Below are 17833 nucleotides of genomic sequence, written 5' to 3'. Positions count from 1 at the left end.
GAAGCATTCCAGCCCTGCTGAGGGACAGAGCATTCAAGAGCTGGCCTGTAGTAGACACTGTCAAGATATTCACAGCATGCTCACAGACACACTTCAGACCTATCAGCCATTCTATAGATGTTGAACTAACCCACTGAGCTCTCAGAAATAAACTCACTGAAAGTGAGCTGATCCAATCATTGTGTCCCTCTGATGTGAGGTAGTGGGAAGACCAAGTGCCATAGAGAAGATTTCTTGCCGAACTGCTGAAGCCAAATGCATTAAAGTCCTTGGATCTAAGATCTAGTTTGCAGGAATTCAGGGAATTGAGAAAAGAGTTAGCATCATGAGGAAGCAGCAAATTCAGGAGGTGGGACCATGTTGGGGAGAGGGGTTAAAGATCCAGTTGCTTCTGCAAATTGGTGCATGAAAAAGATAGGGGTAAGGCAAGATTAATAAATCTAATCCTCATCTCTAATGAGAAAGAATGTGATTATAGTTAGGTATTAGATTACACTAATTATTTATTAAATTTTTTTTTCTAATTGTAGATGGACACAATACCTTTATTCATTTTAAGCTTTTTTTTTTTTTTTTTTTTTTTTGGTGGTGCTGGGGATTGAACTTAGGGCCTCGTGCATGCTAAGAAAGCACTCTACCAACTGAGCTATATCTCCAGCCCCCTATTTATTTTTATGTGCTTCTGAGAATCCAACCTAGTGCCTCAAATGTGCCAGGCAAGTGCTCTACCACTGAGCCATATCCCCAGCCCGTAGACTACACTAATTATTAATTTTGGGTACGATAGAAGTATTACAGTTGTTACATGGACATTATATTTTAAAATGTGTTTATCATAAGGTTATGGTGTTTTTTAAAAGGGGCATTCATTTTTATTTTAACTGTCTTTGAAGAATGACATCTGTAATGACACTTGCATCACTGCCCTGAATTATAGCTGGAACTAAGGAAACTTATGGACAAAGCATCTTTGTCTGATCACAAGTGAGGGTAGGCTCTCTTCCCATGCTGCAGAAAGACACCCTCCAGTCTGGTTCTCTTTGGGGGGCTTCTTTAGTTCATTCTGTGTGTACTGGGCACTAATCTTACAGATACTAAGCCGGGATGACTACATGCTGAATATACACATGGAAGATGAATATATGTATATGTATGTGTGGTGTATCTTCTCCATCAATCACAGCAGATGGTTCGTGAAACATGTTAGTGCATATGCAAATTAAGGACAAGAAAAATGTACGAAAAGGTATGTTCATATGTAACTAGTGTTTCCGGCTCCTGATAGGTCTCTCTGGGCAAAAATTCCCTCTACGTTTCTTTTTTTCATGGTCTCCTTTTCCCCATGGTAAACTCTCCATGACCTCTTGTGGATAACAGCATTGATTCCTCAGAGTTTGCCTGGGTCCACAATTCGTCAGAACATTTTATCCTGGGATGATAATCCTGTCATAAATGATATGAAATAGCGAGCTTCCATCCTTTTTAAGGCTTTCAGGCTGTAAGTAATTTGATTCTCTGAAAGCCATCTGATCTCTCTTATATAGAAAACCTTTCTGCACATTATATCCCTGTGGTCCTTCTTCATTAGTATTCCTGGGGCTTGTTAATTGCTATTAAGTTTTTCTGTTAATATGAAGATGCTGAATGTTAAAATGGTGGATCTGCAAAGGAATCTTAAGTTGGGTCCTTTGATTTTATTTCTTATAGGAGATTACCTTAAAGTGATTTTTTGATTTGTTTTCCTGAAAAAAATATTCTGAGAATAAACTATTTCTGTAAGAAAGAACATTGTTACCAGTTAAACTTCATATTTACTCTCATATAAACTATTCTCTACAAGAACATAGTAATATTCCACACTAAAATTTATGTTATCGATCAGAGATAGTGTTTACTGGGAGAGTAAATATAGGCTTTCAGGTCTGTATGTTTTCTATCGCAATTATTCAGCGCTGTCTCTGCTGCACGAAAACAGCCACAGATACCATATAAACAAGTGAGTTTAACTGGGTTCCAGTAAAAACTTATTTATGGACAATGAAATTTGAATTTTATAAAATTTTTATGTGTCACAAAATACTATTCTTCTTTTGATCCCCCTCAACAATTTACAAATATAAAAATTATTTTTAGTATTCATGCCATACAAAGGAATTGGAATGTATCTGGCCCATGTGCCTGAATTTACTGACACCTGTTATTTATAAATAAACAGAAACTCTCAAGAGATGGTTTACAGATAATTGGGAAAAGTACAGATTCTAGAGTAATAACATCCTATTGATTATGCTCAAGAAGTCTTCACCATAACCTCATGATAATGTAGGGTACCACAATAAAGGTCAGTCACATATCATGAATAGCATAACAAATTTACATTATTCCTTCAAGCCCAGGCATTCTCCTGACTGCCAAACATATGCTATATTTAACCACATAGTCCTTGCCACTGCATAATCATCACACTCTGGTTTCTTTTTTTTTTTTTCCAGCCTAAAACTTGGCTTATAACCTTTAACTGCAAAATCATTGCATGGTATATGTTTACCACTCTATTTAAAAGGTGAACAGAGCAGCACCATATTCACTAATGTCATATAACTACACATTTATCTTCTCATGCATTGCAAACCAGGAGCCTAGATTTTTCAGTGCAGATACTGGGGTTTGTTTAAAGTGTTGCAGTACTAATGGTAAACACATCTTACATGAGTGGCACTGAGGAACATGCACCTGATGATAAAACCAATGACAGGGGTGCAGAATCTTCAGACACAAGATTAAATTTTGTAACTTCATATTCACAACACTGTAGTAAACTTTCTCAAATGTAATATTTCAACTATAATGTACAAATCAATTACAACTAATCGTGTTAACCTTTTTTTTTCAGATGGGGAAAATGTTTGCTACACTGTTGTAAAGAAATGATGTGCATTGATTTGGACTATTCAGTTTTAAATATATTTGTGAGTATTCTGTGCAATACCAGCACAATAAAAAAAAAGCATCACATAATGTTCACATCACAGGTTTTTGCAAAAACTTTGGTATAAAATCTGCAATGAGTACAGAGGTCCAACCTACTTGACACCAAAATCAGAACTCTGATGGATATCCTAGACTTTAGGTTCTAAATGGGCTCCTGAGTCTCCCTGTCCAGGGAGACTTCCTGGTGTTTTACATGGCCCTACAGAGAGTTGCCAACCACTCATCTCGAAGGAATTATTCTGATTCCTTCCTCATTATGGTCTTCTGTTTCACTTATAAGCAAGCTGGTTCTATCTCCAGATGTATGTCAGGCCTATGTACCTTGTCTATGCTGTTCAGGTGGGACCTTTCTCTTGCCTGGACTGTTCCAATAAGACCCAGTTCACTCCCCTTTCTTCTCTTCTCCATGGTTTTCCTGTTACTGTGGCAGAGTTCAGCAGTTACCACAGAGTGCTGCTATAGTTTGCATGTGGTTTGTCCCCTAAGGTTCAAGTGTCTGCAAACCCCAATATTGTATTGTTTTAAAATAAAGCCCAGATTATGATAATCTCCTCTTGTGACTTAGACCCTGGATAGTGGTATTGGGAAATAATTGGATCTTTAAGAGGTGGTACCTAGTGAGAGATCCTTAGGTCTATTGAGGGTAGTTCTCTGGAAGGGACTGTGGGATGCCAGGCTCTCTCTGGCTTCCTATTTCAATATATGATCTCTTCCATATACGTGCTTTTACCATGATGTGGCACAGTCAAGAGGGCCCTCATCAGACCCGAGATTTTGACAGTGCTATGCCCTTGAGCCTGTGAAATTGTGAGCTAACTAAACCTCTTTTCTTCAGAGAGTTATCCTGCTTCACTTATTTCATTATAGCAACATAGAACAGATTAATGCAAAAGATATGTTCTGCAAAACCCAATATTTTACAGTTTTAAAATAAAGCCCAGATTATGATAATCTCCTGTGACTTTCTATGACAATCCATGACACTAGAACAAATCTAAACTTGTTATGACACTAGAAAAAATCTCCGCTAAAAATTTCCAACGAAAGCACAATTTCCTTCCATGTCTACACAAGCAAGTGTATCACACCTTACTTACATGTAATTTATTAGTGAGCAAACTCAGACTCACAGGTGTGTCTGAGTTTGACCTATCCAAGTATGTCTGATATATCCAAGTCAGGCCCAAACAGATTTCAAACTTTAATCTTTCAGCCTGAGGTCTGGGACCATCTCATCACCCCCAGAGCTTTGCTCCTCACACCTCAGGTGTGCATGGGCCCCAATCAGATAGATTTGGATTATTTATGGATGCCCATCAGTGAGTGTCTCTGGAGTCCTTTTTCCAGCAGTCTGCTGTTGATTAGAATTGGCTAATAGAAACCCCAGTGCACTATCTTATCCCATACAGCCTCAGCATTCCCAAGAGGTTCTCCTCAGGCTGAGCTGATGGAATGTTTCAATTTTCTGTTCCTAGGGAATGTGTGAGAGAATCTCTTTTCCTCAAGGTTTGGTTTTCCATAATTCACACCAAAATATCTACTGAATTTTATATCACCATTATTCTTGGCCTAAAGTGTCAACTAGACATATAGGTTGGACAAACAGATCTAAAATTAAAGAAATTTTCAAAGAATTGAAATGTTTAATGATTGTGCATTTTGGACTTTTTGCAGGGAACCATAGCAATTTGTAACTATTTTTGTGTTACAACTTAAATCAGGTATAGAGAACCCTGGAGATCCTACCCTGCACAAACACATACATTAAGTATAGGTAAAACAGCCCATAGAAGACAACTTTCAATTTAAAAAATTATATATATATAAAGATTTATATATATAATTTATATATATATATATATATATATATATATATAATTTTATATATTTTATATATATATAATTTTTATATATATACTTTTACCCAGTGAGAGATCCTTAGGTCCATATAATTGAGGTATGTATATAATCTATATGTTGCCTCCTGATTTTCAGAACATATTTGATATAATTCATCAAATTTATTCTATAAATCAGTATCTATAGTTTTCATGCCTTCACAATTTTGAAAACGGGTCACTAGAAGGTAAGGGAAAGAAACAGAAGCTTTTATATAGTTATTACTTTTATTTAATGTGCCCAACGAGAATTTTTCACTTATTTTGCACAAGTTTACCTTTTTCATACTCTCTAGTACTCTTTCATCCTTTAAACTAAATTTATACTCATGGTTGAGTTACAATGTTCTGGTGTTTTTTGATAACAAATACTTTATTTTTCCAAAAGAATAGCATTGCCTAACAAGTCATTCAAAGGGCTAGAAATTACTTACTTGTTTTGCCTTAGCAAAAACTTAGCCTAGTGAGAATTTGATAAATTACAGTTTGGTTTGGTATATAAATAAATCTTATGCCTTGACTTAAATCTGCCCCCAAGTTCTTCTCAAAACCTGGAGGTTAGAGCAGCAAAGCTAGCAATCATAGCACTGAAGAACTAAAGACTGAGCTTGAGCTATGTCCCCGGTTTCAGGAATACAAACAGAAATTCCGGTTTTCTTTGCCCAGTCAGGAGAGCTGCCTCCATGACTGCTATTTTCATCTCAGAATGAGAGTGGAATCTAGTTGTTTCCATATATTGACTCAGTGTTTTTCAAAAATAAATGCCAAAGTTGACATAAAAGAACAGCTCAGTAACAGGAAATTTAATATGAAAATTAATATTTAAATCACTCGTGGACATGATGTTAAAATTACAGCCCCCACACAGACTCTCCTCTGCAAAGGTCAACCAGCTGTCCTTTCCAGAAAATACTGTTAGCCTTTTCTTAACATTTCTTAATACTGTTTTCTTATCGCCAATATCTTATAATGACCTCTACTGGATATAACACAAAGTAGATGTAGATTTTACTGAGAATGACCATTCTGAACGTAATTCTTTCATCAATTAAATTTTACCTAAATTCTTCAAGTTTCAGGGAGCCACTTTAAAAAAAATCTATAAATTACAAAGATTTGGCCAAATATGAATTTTAAATAATCAGAAGTAGCATTTTCCTCAATGTTAGGTTGTGGTACAGGTTTATATTAAAAAGCTTTATTCAGAACCTTGTTCAAATGGTAAAAAATTTTACAATCTATACCAAATATAATTATATAAAAAGTAAATGTTAAAGTCAAATAATCCATGGTCAGGGGCTTTAAATAATGATGAACAAATATTAGAAGAATAATGATAATAGGCACTCTTCACTAAAGACTCTCTTAAATTTCCCTTACTACTATAAATTTAGTATTATTAATGCAGTTATACACATTCAGACTCAGAGGTTCACAAAAGTAGTGATGTAGTCAAAATTTGAGCCCACTTTTATTTCATTTCAATGCTCATGTGTTTTAATTACAAGCTGCAATTTGAAGCATAAAGAGTTGCAAGAATTATAAATATGTTTTTTCCTTCCAACATTTTTAAACTTACAAGATGTACATTTACACATACAAAAGGGAAAAGTTAATATTCAATTTTCTGAGTTCCATTGCAAACAAATGATAAAATATAAAGATAAAAAATGTCATCCAAGGATAGAAGAAAAGAAACTTGTAAAAAAAAATGTTGATTGGTCAAGGCACATTACCATTCGTGCACAACAACTTAAAAAGCCAGATAAATAGCTCAAATTACATTTCTAAAGACATCAGAGAATTGTGGAAGCAAAGAAGGTTAAATCAACTAACATTTTTGAGAAGGATGCCACTTTTAAGGTGAGTAGTCTGCCACCAACAGTTTTCTTCCCAGGGGCCTTGCTGATTCTTAGCATGGGCTAAGGATATAAAGAAACTAATATGTCATGTGGGAGAACAAGTCCCCTTCAGTACCAAGACCTTCCTCAAGCATATGGCTGACCTCCTTAAGACATTTACCAAACATGGAAGCCATGTGGAAGGTGGGGGCAAAGAGCAAATTTGACAACCTCCCATTCTTCTAAGATGAAGTAGCTAAAAAACCTCAGGATCTGCATCCAAAGCCCAGGAGAAAATTCCCAAGCAACAGGAATGAACAGAGGTAAGTCATGGCTTCTTGTACTACAAGTAGTACCAACCTGGTTCAATATGTTAGGCCTGAAATGTCCCTCTGAGGGAGCTTCCTTACTGAAGGAAGATATTATCGGAACTTACATAGTTTTAGTTATACACACTATCTACATATAATAAGAATTCCTGGACATTTTGAAACTCACAAATAACAGATACAGGAGCATAGACAATCTCAATATTGGATTTAGTAGACAAAAATTAGATAGCCAAAACTGATGAAAGGATAAGGAATTTCATCATAGAAATTAAATTTATTTAAAGAATCAAATGGATAGTCATTTAGAACAAAACACATTCTGCAATGAACAATGCACATCAGAAAACAGGCTAAACTGAGACACAGAACAATAGAAAGCATTCAAACTGAAGGAGAGATTAAAAAAAAGAACTGAATGTAAGAGACAATAAAAGAATAAAAGACATCAGAGGAAAAAGGAAAATAGTCTAACATATCCATGATTTGAATCCCGAAAGCAAAAAGAGAAAGAAAAAAACAGGACAAAAGCAACATGTCTCTTTAAGAAATTTTAGTGAAATTTTTGCAGAGCTGATGAAAGACATCATCCTACAGATACAAAAAGCTCAGTGAAGGGCTGGGGTTGTGGCTCAGCAGTGGAGCACTCGCCTAGCACATGTGAAGTGCTGGGTTTGATCCTCAGCACCACATAAAAGTAAATAAATAAAATAAAAATGTGTCTGAATACAACTAAAAAATATATTTTTAAAAAAACCTCAGTGAATCTAACACACAAGAAGTACAAAGAAAATCACAGCCAGGCACATTATGTTCACTTTGGTAAGCCAAAAGCAAAAAGTAAAACTTTATATTAGCCAGAAAAAAAAGACATTATATTCAAAGAAATGTGACTTTCCAACTATGAAGTCAAGAGATAACAGAATAAGAGTTCTTTTTTTCTTTTCTTTTGTGTGTGTGTGTGTGTGTGTGTGCAGTGCCAGGTATGAAACCCAGGGTCTTGTGCATGCTAGGGAAGAACTCTACCTCTGAGCCACATCCCTGGCCCTAAAAATGAGAGTTTAAAGGTAAGCCACAGGCTTGGAGAAGACATTTGCAACACACACATACATTTTTGACAGAAAACCTGTATTCAGAATATATAAAGAACTCCTACAAATTCTTCATCATCATCACCATCATCATCATCTGACAATACAATAGAAAAATGGGCCAAAGACTTAAAGGAGCAATTTTTCAATAGAAATTATACAAATAATTGGGTTTGGTGGCTCACACTTCTAATCCCAGCAGCTCCAGGAGGCTGAGGCAGGAAGAGTGTGAGTTCAAAGCCAGCCTCAGCAACTTAGTGAGGTCCTAAGCAACTCAGTGAGACCCTGTCTCCAAAAAATTTTTTTAAAAGGGTTGGGGATGTGGCTCAGTGGATAAGAGGTTCTAGGTTCAATCCCTGATACCAAAAAATTTTTTAAAAAGGAGTTGTACAAATAGCCAAAAAGAATACAAAAAGGTGTTCAACATCATTAGTAATCAGGAAAATAAAAATTAAAATCACAACAATATACCATTTCAAAGCTCCAGAATGATGAAAATTAAATAGATGAACAATATTAAGTACCGGTGAAGATTTGAAGCAATACATGCTTTGATGGTAGGATTATAAATTGATTTGGAGTATAAAAACAGTCTGTCAGACTCTAGTAAACTAAACATATATTGGACCTACCACCCAGCAATTTTACTCCTGCACTTATATCCAAAGGACCTAAGTTCATTAAAAGACAAGGATTAAAATGTTACTCATAATAGCCCAAAACCAGAAATAACTCAAGTATCCTACAGTAATGGAATGCACTGGGTTTTATTTACAAAAGGAGCACTGAACAGCATTGAAAAATAACAATATGGGCAACAAGAGTGGATGAATCTTGAGAATATACTGCTGAGCCATATACCAGATACAAAGATTCTGTACTATATAATACATATGCAGTTCAAAAACAGGTATGACTGATGTATGCTAAGACAGATTATAAAAGTGGTCACCTGTGGGGGTAATGACTGGGAGGAAGCAAGGTGGGGTCTCCTAAAGTGAAGGAGGCTGAAATATTCTATATCTCGATCTAGATCAGTTATGAGGAATAATTGCCCCTGGGAAACAGCTGGCAATATCTAGATATATTTTTTTTGATTGCCATTTAGGGAGGGGTGCTACTGGCACCCAGTAGGAGGTCAGGAGTCTGCTAAACATCCTGCAACATGTTGATCAGACTCTCACAAAGAGAGTTAATTAACCTGATATATCAATAATGCTGGTGTTGAGAACCCAGAACTCCATGGTGCTCAGATGGCAGTATACTCATGTAAAGTTTATTAAGATGTATTCTTAAGAAGTGGACACCTTCCCAGTGGCAAAGGAGGCTGAGGCAGGAGGATCACAGGTTTGAAGCCAGTCTCAGTAACTTAATGAGGCTGTAAGCAACCTAGTGAGACCCTGTCTCAAAACAGAAAATAAAAAGGGCTAGGGTTGTGGCTCAATTGTTAAGCACCCTTAGGTTCAATCCCTGATGCCAAACAAACAAATGAACAAAAATGATGTGTACACATTATTTATAACTCAAGTAAATACAATTCAAAGCAGTGAATCTCACCAAAGTACCTCATGGTTCCTCACTGAAATATAACACTTTTATAGAAACTTTGCTTCAATTTAAAAAACGTCTAATTTATTGCTGGGCACGGTGGCATGTGCCGATAATTCTGGCAGCTTGGAGGCTGAGGCAGGGGGATCACGAGTTCAAAGCCAGCCTCAGCAATTTAGTGATGCCCTAAGCAACTCAGTAAGACCCTGTCTCTAAATAAAATATTTTTAAAAGGCTGGGGATCTGGCTCAGTGGTTAAGTATCCCTGGGTTCAATCCCTGGTACCAAAAAAAAAAAAAAAAAAAAAGTCTAATTTATCAATGTGTCCTAATAACCTGAATTTGCCAAGAATTACAATAAGTCAGAAGGATTTGCACTCTTTATGAGAGTTTCAATTAAATGCAAAGTATCTACTTTTCTACAGAGCAAGAGATATATGAATTAGTATTCAAGTTATCTCTAGAAACAAATATTTTTTAAAATACAATAAGAGTATATGTCAGAACCAATACATCTGGGATTGTCTTGGAACCATAGGAAGATGAATAGAGAAAAATATACATGTACCTTTAAACAGCAGTCCAATCTTGTTTCCAAGGATAATAACTTCTTTTTTAAATCATATTTTTATACATCATTTATTTTACTTTTAAGTATAGTTTAAAAGGGACTTATTACTTTTTTTTTTTTTGTACTGAGGATTTAGCCCAGGGCTACTTTACCACTGAGTTACATCCCCAGTTCTTTTTCTTCTTTCTTTTGAGACAGGGTCTCACTAATTTGCATAGGTCCTCACTAAGTTGCTAAGGTTGGCCTTGAACTTGCAAGCTTCCTGCCTCAGCCTCCCGAGTTGCTGGAATTACAAGTATGTGCCACCCTAATTATTAATGAGACTTTTACAAATATTAAGAAATCTATAAGGCCCGAGGATGTAACTCAGAGTTAGAAAACTCACAAACACACACAGGAGGAGGAGAAGAAGATGAAGAAGCAGTGCCAAGTACTACTAGCCTTAAAGCTGCAGCACAAACTTGTGGGCATATAGACTCAAATTGGATTTTACAATAGAGTGAAACTAATAACTAGAAACCATAAAGGTCAACTGGATTTAATAACTCTGGAAATAATTCATGTGAAATATAACTGCTGGGCAATGGAGCATAGTATTCATTTTTTTACAAATGATTCCCCCATGCAAATAGCCATATTAGAATCAAGGTAATCTATTCTCTGAATTCCTAATCATGTAATAATATCTTCAGCACTCAGTTGCATCAAACTTTATTGTGAATGGCCTTTACAAGAGCCCATCAGATTGTACTATGAACTGACTCACGCCCCGCAGCATCATCCAAACTCTTGAGCTCCTAGCAGCTCAAGGTAGCATTCAGGGACCATCTCAGATGGTGCTTGTGGTAGTCAGTGACTCACTCACACTTATTGTACTGAATGCTAAGCTGTGACTCAGAGTGAACCCTATTAGTTGCTGACTGACACTCTACTTATTTGAATAGAAGCTCACATTGTGAGTCACCTGGTGGTGCACTGAAAACCAATCTGAAATATTCCCATTTGGACAGTGATTCATATTATAATCATATTGGGACCTGACTGACACATGTGATTTCAAAACCCAGTTCTGCTGAACTGGCTTGGGAGCATGCTAGAAAGTCACTCCCTGCTTAATGCGCTGCATTTCTGTCTAAGAAGAACATGTGGTAGTTATACTGAGACATAAAGTCAAGGGTAAGATATTCGGTTCACACATTGGAGAGAACTATGGTTTCCTTCTTCAAGGACATAAGCACCATTCCTAGAAGTACCTTCCCTGGAAAATGAACTATTCCTAATATAATGTAAGACAAGCTGCTCACCTGAAAGATTCTGCCATAGAATCCCTAAACTAGTTATGCAAGAGCTAAACCTTTAAATCACCGTCTACATAGTACATGGAAGGTGGATGTCATTAGACTGTTCCAGGCAGAAATGAATGAACAATGGGACTTTAGAAATTTATATTCAGGTACCTGAACTAAAACCACTAACTGGGCTATTGCATTAAAACAAGACAGCTCTGCAGGGGACAGCAACAGATACCTGTAGTCCCAGCAACTTAGGAGGCTGAGGCAGGAGGATCCCAAGTTCAAAGCCAGCCTCAGCAACTGAGCAAGGCCCTAAGCAACTTAGTGAGAACCTGTCTCAAAATAAAAAATAAAATTAAAAAAAGGGCTAGGGATGTGGCTCAGTGATTAAGCACTCCTAGGTCCAATCCCCATTACCATTAAACAAACAAACGACAAAAAAAAAAAAAAATTCCCCTCATTTTCTCTTTCTAGTCCACAAAATCTGGAAGAATAAAATCTCTTGAATAATTTTGACATCTTCTCCTAAAAAGTAGAGAGAAAATATCTTCAAAGCTGTCAGAAAGGAGATTTTAAGAATTTGAGAAAAATTCAAAAATGATTTTCAAAATAAAACTGCTTCAAGGGACGAAAAGAATATGCCCCTGAATGTATACCCTAGTGGAGCCTTAAAATATAAAGCTGGCTCCACCTCTAGCTTGATCAATGATGTTTTAGCTTACTGGAGGGAAGTCATGTGGTCTTACAATAGGAACCACCCTGACAAAGCCCTGGGACAACAGTAACCATGCCATCACTGGTGGTCTTTCATGGTGTTGGAGGTAACACATGCTTGCACATTGTTTTCCTTAGGTAAACTTTCAGGTTTCCTATTTGTGATAGTTTCACGAATCTGTGATATACAAGAAATCATCACTGTGGTGTATAAGAGCCCTGGGAAGGGAGTTGGATATAATTCTAATTCTGTTTTGGCACCTAAATAGCCTTATAACCTTTCTGGATGTTTCCTCATCTGTACAATAAAAGAGGTAGGGAAAAAAAGTATTTTGATGTCATCATTCTAAATTTTTGATATGAATATTGTGGGTAGAATGTTTACAGTGATCTCAGAGAAGTTAGCCCTTCTAATTTCTTTTTTTAATTTTTTTTAGAGTGAGAGAGAGAGAGAGAGAGAAAGAGAGAGAGTTTTTAAATATTTATTTATTTTTTTAGTTTTCGGCAGACACAACATCTCTGTTTGTATGTGGGGCTGAGGATCGAACCCGGGCCGCACGCATGCCAGGCAAGCGTGCTACCGCTTGAGCCACATCCCCAGCCCAGCCCTTCTAATTTCTAAGTAAGTTTCTAGAATCTCTTAAATAAAATGGACTCAGTAACTTGAGGGTCATAAGTTCAAGGCCAGCTCCAGCAACTTAGCAAGGCCCTAAGCAACTTAGCAAGACTCTGTCTCCAAATAAAAAAGAAAAAGGGCTGTGGCTCAGTGGTTAAGTGTCCCTGGGTTCAATCCCTGGTACCAAAATATTAAAATAAAATAAACTCAATGAAGTTTTTTATTTTTAAATAAAACAAACTCATTGAAGTAATTCAATGAAGATACTGGATTTTCTGTAAATATCCTGATGATGTGTTTTTTAAAAATGTATGTCTTACAAAGTGAACTCTTTTGAAGGTTAGAAAGAATTTTCTTAGAATGCTGTTTGAAACTTGAATGTAAATACCTCATAATTATTTGAAATTAAAGGATCCAGATGTTATGAAACTGCATCATATTCAGATTGAGATATTGATATCATACATTTACTGTTTTCCTGATTTTAATGATAGATGCCTGTATTATTGTGTACTCTTTACAGCATAGAAAAAATGAATTTTTCTTCTGATATTTTTATGTTTGAAGTCCACTTAGCCCATTTAGCACCAATATAATTGTAATAAGAAATTCCACTTGGTATGTGCCAGACAGTTATAAGAGCTCAACTGAGTGAAGTAATTACCCCATGAGATAGAATTTTTACTTATCCACATTTTACAGATGATAAAATCAAGCACAGAGAAGTTGTGTCTAGATGTGTGTCTAAGGTCACAAATCTAGGTTGAGATTTTACCCGTGGTTTATAAACTCCAGGCAATATTACCTATTAGGCAATATTTCCTGTTATATGTGCTACTGATACCCAATACAAAAGATACTGCTTCATAAATAGAAGATAAACAAGATGGGACCCAATAGAAATTTAGATTTTGTGCAAAAAAATTAAGTACAATAAAAAACTAGTAAACTGCAAATTATGATTGTGTCAAACAACTTACAGACTGAGTCATTCCGTTACAAATGTCCCTGCCAAGTCTGGGAAGGAAGTCAGACTCCTGGGTTAACTTGGACGTTTTTTGGTTAACTCCATGGTCTGGAACCACCAAAAGTAAAATGAAGCCAAGCCAGGGCCCTGCCACCTGTGCCCAGGAGGATGGGCACTGACCAAAGGAGGGTGACTGGTGATTGATGGTGATTGATGCTGGAGCTTCCAGCTCCCCACACTTTGCCAAGGCGATTCAGAGCACCTGGTAAACAATGGACTGCTTTTGCTAGCCATTGGTCTAGAGGGTCGCTCCAGCACTGAGGGCACTGACTGCAGTTACCAGAACTCATGAACCCCAGCCGAACGTCTAGGATGGTATGGCATGGAGAATTCACGTGGAGTGATTGGCCTGTGCCACATTCTGAACAGGAAAGAGATTTTTTTCCCTCTAGCTTTCTCCTCCTTAAGGACAGAAATCCTGTACTACTACATTCACTTCTCTATGCTGTCCTCTGCGAGGGCAGCAGATGCTTCCTCCGGGATCCCCCTAGCCTGGCCCCAGACACTCTTCACAGCCACGTCCTGCCTGCAGCTGGTGTCGCTTGCTGGCCCTGACCACCGCCTGGACTTTCCTTGGATGCTGGCGAACCCGGGAAGCTCACGACCTATCCCAGTGCCAGCGCGCCTCTTCTCCCAAGGCCCCTTCTAAATGCGCAAGTGAGGTGGGTAGGTTGCAAAGAACTTGGACAACCCCTTCCCAACGCCCACCTTCTCTCGCCTACTCCTCCCCCTGGCGGAAAGTCTTAGAGCACAAAAACCTCTTCCCTAAAACGCCCACTCCTACCTCCGCGCGCCGCCTCTCCCAAGGTCCCTCCCTTACCCATTCCCGGGTAGGAGTGGGTGGGGAAATCACTGCGCGCATAGATCCCCAAAAGGGCCATCCCACATTGTGACCCCCTTTCCTGAGGCTCCAGTTCCACCCCCGTCCCCCACGCTGGAAGGCAGCTGTGCCACAGACCCTCCTCTGCACCGCCCACCTCCCCTTCCCGCGTCGCAGCCAGCCTCTCCACCTTCCCACCTCCCGTCGCCGCGCCGCAGCCGGGGTGCCCAGACTCGTTCCAACTTAGCTAGAGCAGCTCTGAGTACGGAAGATCAACCACCTGGGTTTGTTTAAAGAAATTCCCCGCGGCGCCCGCACCTTAAACGATACTTCTGCCCCTTAAGTTTTCAAGGGCGTGAATAGCGTCTCCGGGTAAAAGCCGATACCAAGCCGGCCCCTCCAGGGTGCTGGTGCCGGACGCCCACTTTCCGGCCCTGCTTCCCGCCGCTGTCTAGGTTGCATTTCTCCGAAGAAAGGTACTGAGATTCTGGGAGTGTCTCCTTTCCCTTCCCACCTGCGCTCGAATTGCCTGCCTCGGGCGCCCGGCCCCTTCTACGGCCGTCTCCCATCCAGTCGGAATGCCGACCTCTCCTCTGGTCCGGAGTTTCTCAAATGTGCTTGAGATGGTCAGTATGCATTTTAGACTTTAAGAGCCAGACTCCCGCGTCCCCCACCCAGTCACAGAGCCGGGGCCACAGAGATGGAACCGCGCGACGCTCCGAAGGATCGGATAGAAAAAATTTTGATAGTGGTGGCCTGTGAACCCCCTTTAGACAGCGACACCTCCTCAGCCAGTCCCCCCCCCCCCCCGCCACAGGCACCGGCTAACGAAGGAGGCTGGACCCAGGGAAGTGTTGACCGATTCCCACGAGCTCCCGCGCCGCCGCGGCAAGAGCCCCAGGTCCCGCCGAGCGTGCGCGCCCCGCCCGGCCTCTGCCACTTCCCAGCCCCAGGCCTCCGGGCGAGTGTGAGAGGAAAAAGGAAACGGTGAAGGAAGCCGGGTACTCACGATCCCACCGTCCACCAGAGTTGTTGGAGGGGAAGGACCCGGCGACTCGCCTCCCTCGGCCGTGCGCATGCGTCCGGCGTGTTCCTTATCTTTATTACAAAGCCGACTGCTGTCTTTACTACGCCCGCGAAGGCTTTCCTCCGCTTTCCCCTTCCTGCAGCTCTGGGTCTCTGCGCGCCCTCTTCTCCCTTCCTCTTCCTTCCACTGCAATGCCTCTTCCCCGCCCCCTCACGCCTCCTCCAGCGGCTGGGCAATACCAGGTCACGCCTCCCTCTGGCGGCGGCGTCCTCCCTGCCACGGGGGCTGGGGACACCACTCCAGGCTCCACGAGGGCGGGACCCGTGACCCGGCCTCAGTTCCCTTCCTCCAGCCCCAGGGTGGGAAACACTGAGAGTGTGGGGGGAAACGCTATACGAGTGTAGAGGGCGTCTGCAAAATGTCCCCTCTTATGCCCTCCTCTCCGCGTGCGGGGGCCGAGCGAGAGACTCCAGTGAGCGGGACTGCGTGCTGAGACCTTGTGAATGAAGTGGAGAAGAGGGAGGAGGGCGCTGGCCCGGGGGACAGCGCCGCCAGCGAGGGAGTGCTTCGTCTCCAGAGTCACCCTGGTGGACTGCCCCGCCACAGCAGGGCAGCCCCCAACCTTCTCCCTGGTTCCCCGCGCTTCAGAGCCTGGCCCCCGCCCCATCCCTGAATAGTCTCTGCGTCCGGTTCTCCCGCACTAGAAACGGGGAGGCGGGTTTCTAACCCTGTCGTACCCAGCCAGAACCTGGAGGCCGCACTTGGTGACCTAGGGCAGGGTGGAGTAAAGGGAGAACTAATCCCAGGCTCAGAATTTGGCTGAATCCCTCGGCCAGCAGCCCCCCTGCGTACTCCCTTCTCCAGGGACTACGGGGTTCGTGGGGAGTGGAGACCCAGCGCGGCCGAGGAACTCTGGTGCCCAGTCGGGGGCACCGAGCGCAGGGTGTCCTTGCAGCCCACAGTGTACCCCCGGGAATGGGCCGCCGCCGAGCCCTTCGGTCAGTGCTCCCGCGAACCGGAGCTTGGAGGGCTAAATTGAAGCTGGAAACTGACCTGACACAAAAATAACATCACGTCATTTCCTCCCTTGTCTGCAGAGAGGGCAGGGGAGTGGGAGAGTGAGCGCGGGGAGCGAGTGGAGGCGTGTCTGCGGGAGGCTCCTAGGAGGGGGAGGAGAGCTTAAAGCGGAGAGTTTGAAAAGCAGCTTCCAAAGAGGGCGAGGACTCCCTCCCCCTTCTAAGGGGGAAATGAAATGAATGGCTTGGAAAAAGAAGCTTAGCTTTCCTTCGTAGGTGGGGACAGTCAGGGATCCGCGGGCGCCCTTTCCTCCAAAGTGTCCAGCACTGCCGGGACTTTGCATCCTTGCACTGCTGGTCCCGGGTGGAGTGGGTCAGTCCAGGTTAGGAAAAGTGGGAGAGGCTGGAGTCTCGTGTGAGGCTTGGAGATGGGGCATGGTGTAGACCACAGTACTCACCAGCAAGGGCGAACTCTGGCTAGGGCGTCCTCTTTGGGCTTTGACACGTGGTGGGTCAGTGTTGAGAGCCACAGCCGAGTCAGAATGACGCCTGGCATATTGCCAGAGGGAATGGTTGAAAGGTGATGCCAGCAAACCATTGAGATGATGATTTGCTGTGTATAACTGCTGTGTTGCTGGATTGATTGGGTTGTATATGGACCCGGCTCCGGGAATCTGCCTGGGGGCCCTCTACTTTGGAGTTCCTGTGCAGTTCTCGCAGGGGTTCGGGGAGAGGGGGCGACCGGAGCCTGGTGGAAGGAGTGGGTTCCCGAGTAGTGTGTGTGCAGTGCCCCTGAGAATTGGGGAATAAAGAGTTGCTGTTTGAACCTACAAGGCTTTGTGGCGGCTCAGTTATTTGTGCCCAGCCAGACTGCGGCAGGTCAGTTTCAGCTGGGGACCTCCCAAGGGTCGGCCAGGCAATGTTAGCAATGCCCCGAGCAGGAGCAAGAGCCGGAGGGGCAGCTCCTGATGACCCTGGGAGGGTCCCGCCGCAGGCAGGGCAGGAAGAGGAGGGAAGAAGTCCGGAAGCCATCGGGGAACCTCAGGAGGGGTC

At 41.5% G+C, this 17833-nt stretch overlaps 1 protein-coding gene across 1 annotated transcript in view; it reads right to left on the bottom strand.

Moving 5' to 3' along the window:
* The window catches only part of Rgs20 (regulator of G protein signaling 20), a 103664-nt gene that overhangs the window by 59713 nt on the left and 26118 nt on the right, over nt 1-17833 (bottom strand). The window contains 3 exon segments of the mRNA XM_015485693.2: nt 15747-15973; nt 16781-16924; nt 17652-17831. Of these exon segments, the coding sequence (XP_015341179.1) occupies nt 15747-15973; nt 16781-16924; nt 17652-17831 (551 nt within the window).

The sequence above is a fragment of the Marmota marmota genome, unplaced genomic scaffold, assembly GCF_001458135.2.
Source record: "Marmota marmota marmota unplaced genomic scaffold, marMar, whole genome shotgun sequence".
Classification (NCBI taxonomy): Eukaryota; Metazoa; Chordata; class Mammalia; order Rodentia; family Sciuridae; genus Marmota; species Marmota marmota.
Note: the sequence above shows the minus strand (reverse complement) of the source record. Positions and strands in the feature narration are given on the sequence as shown.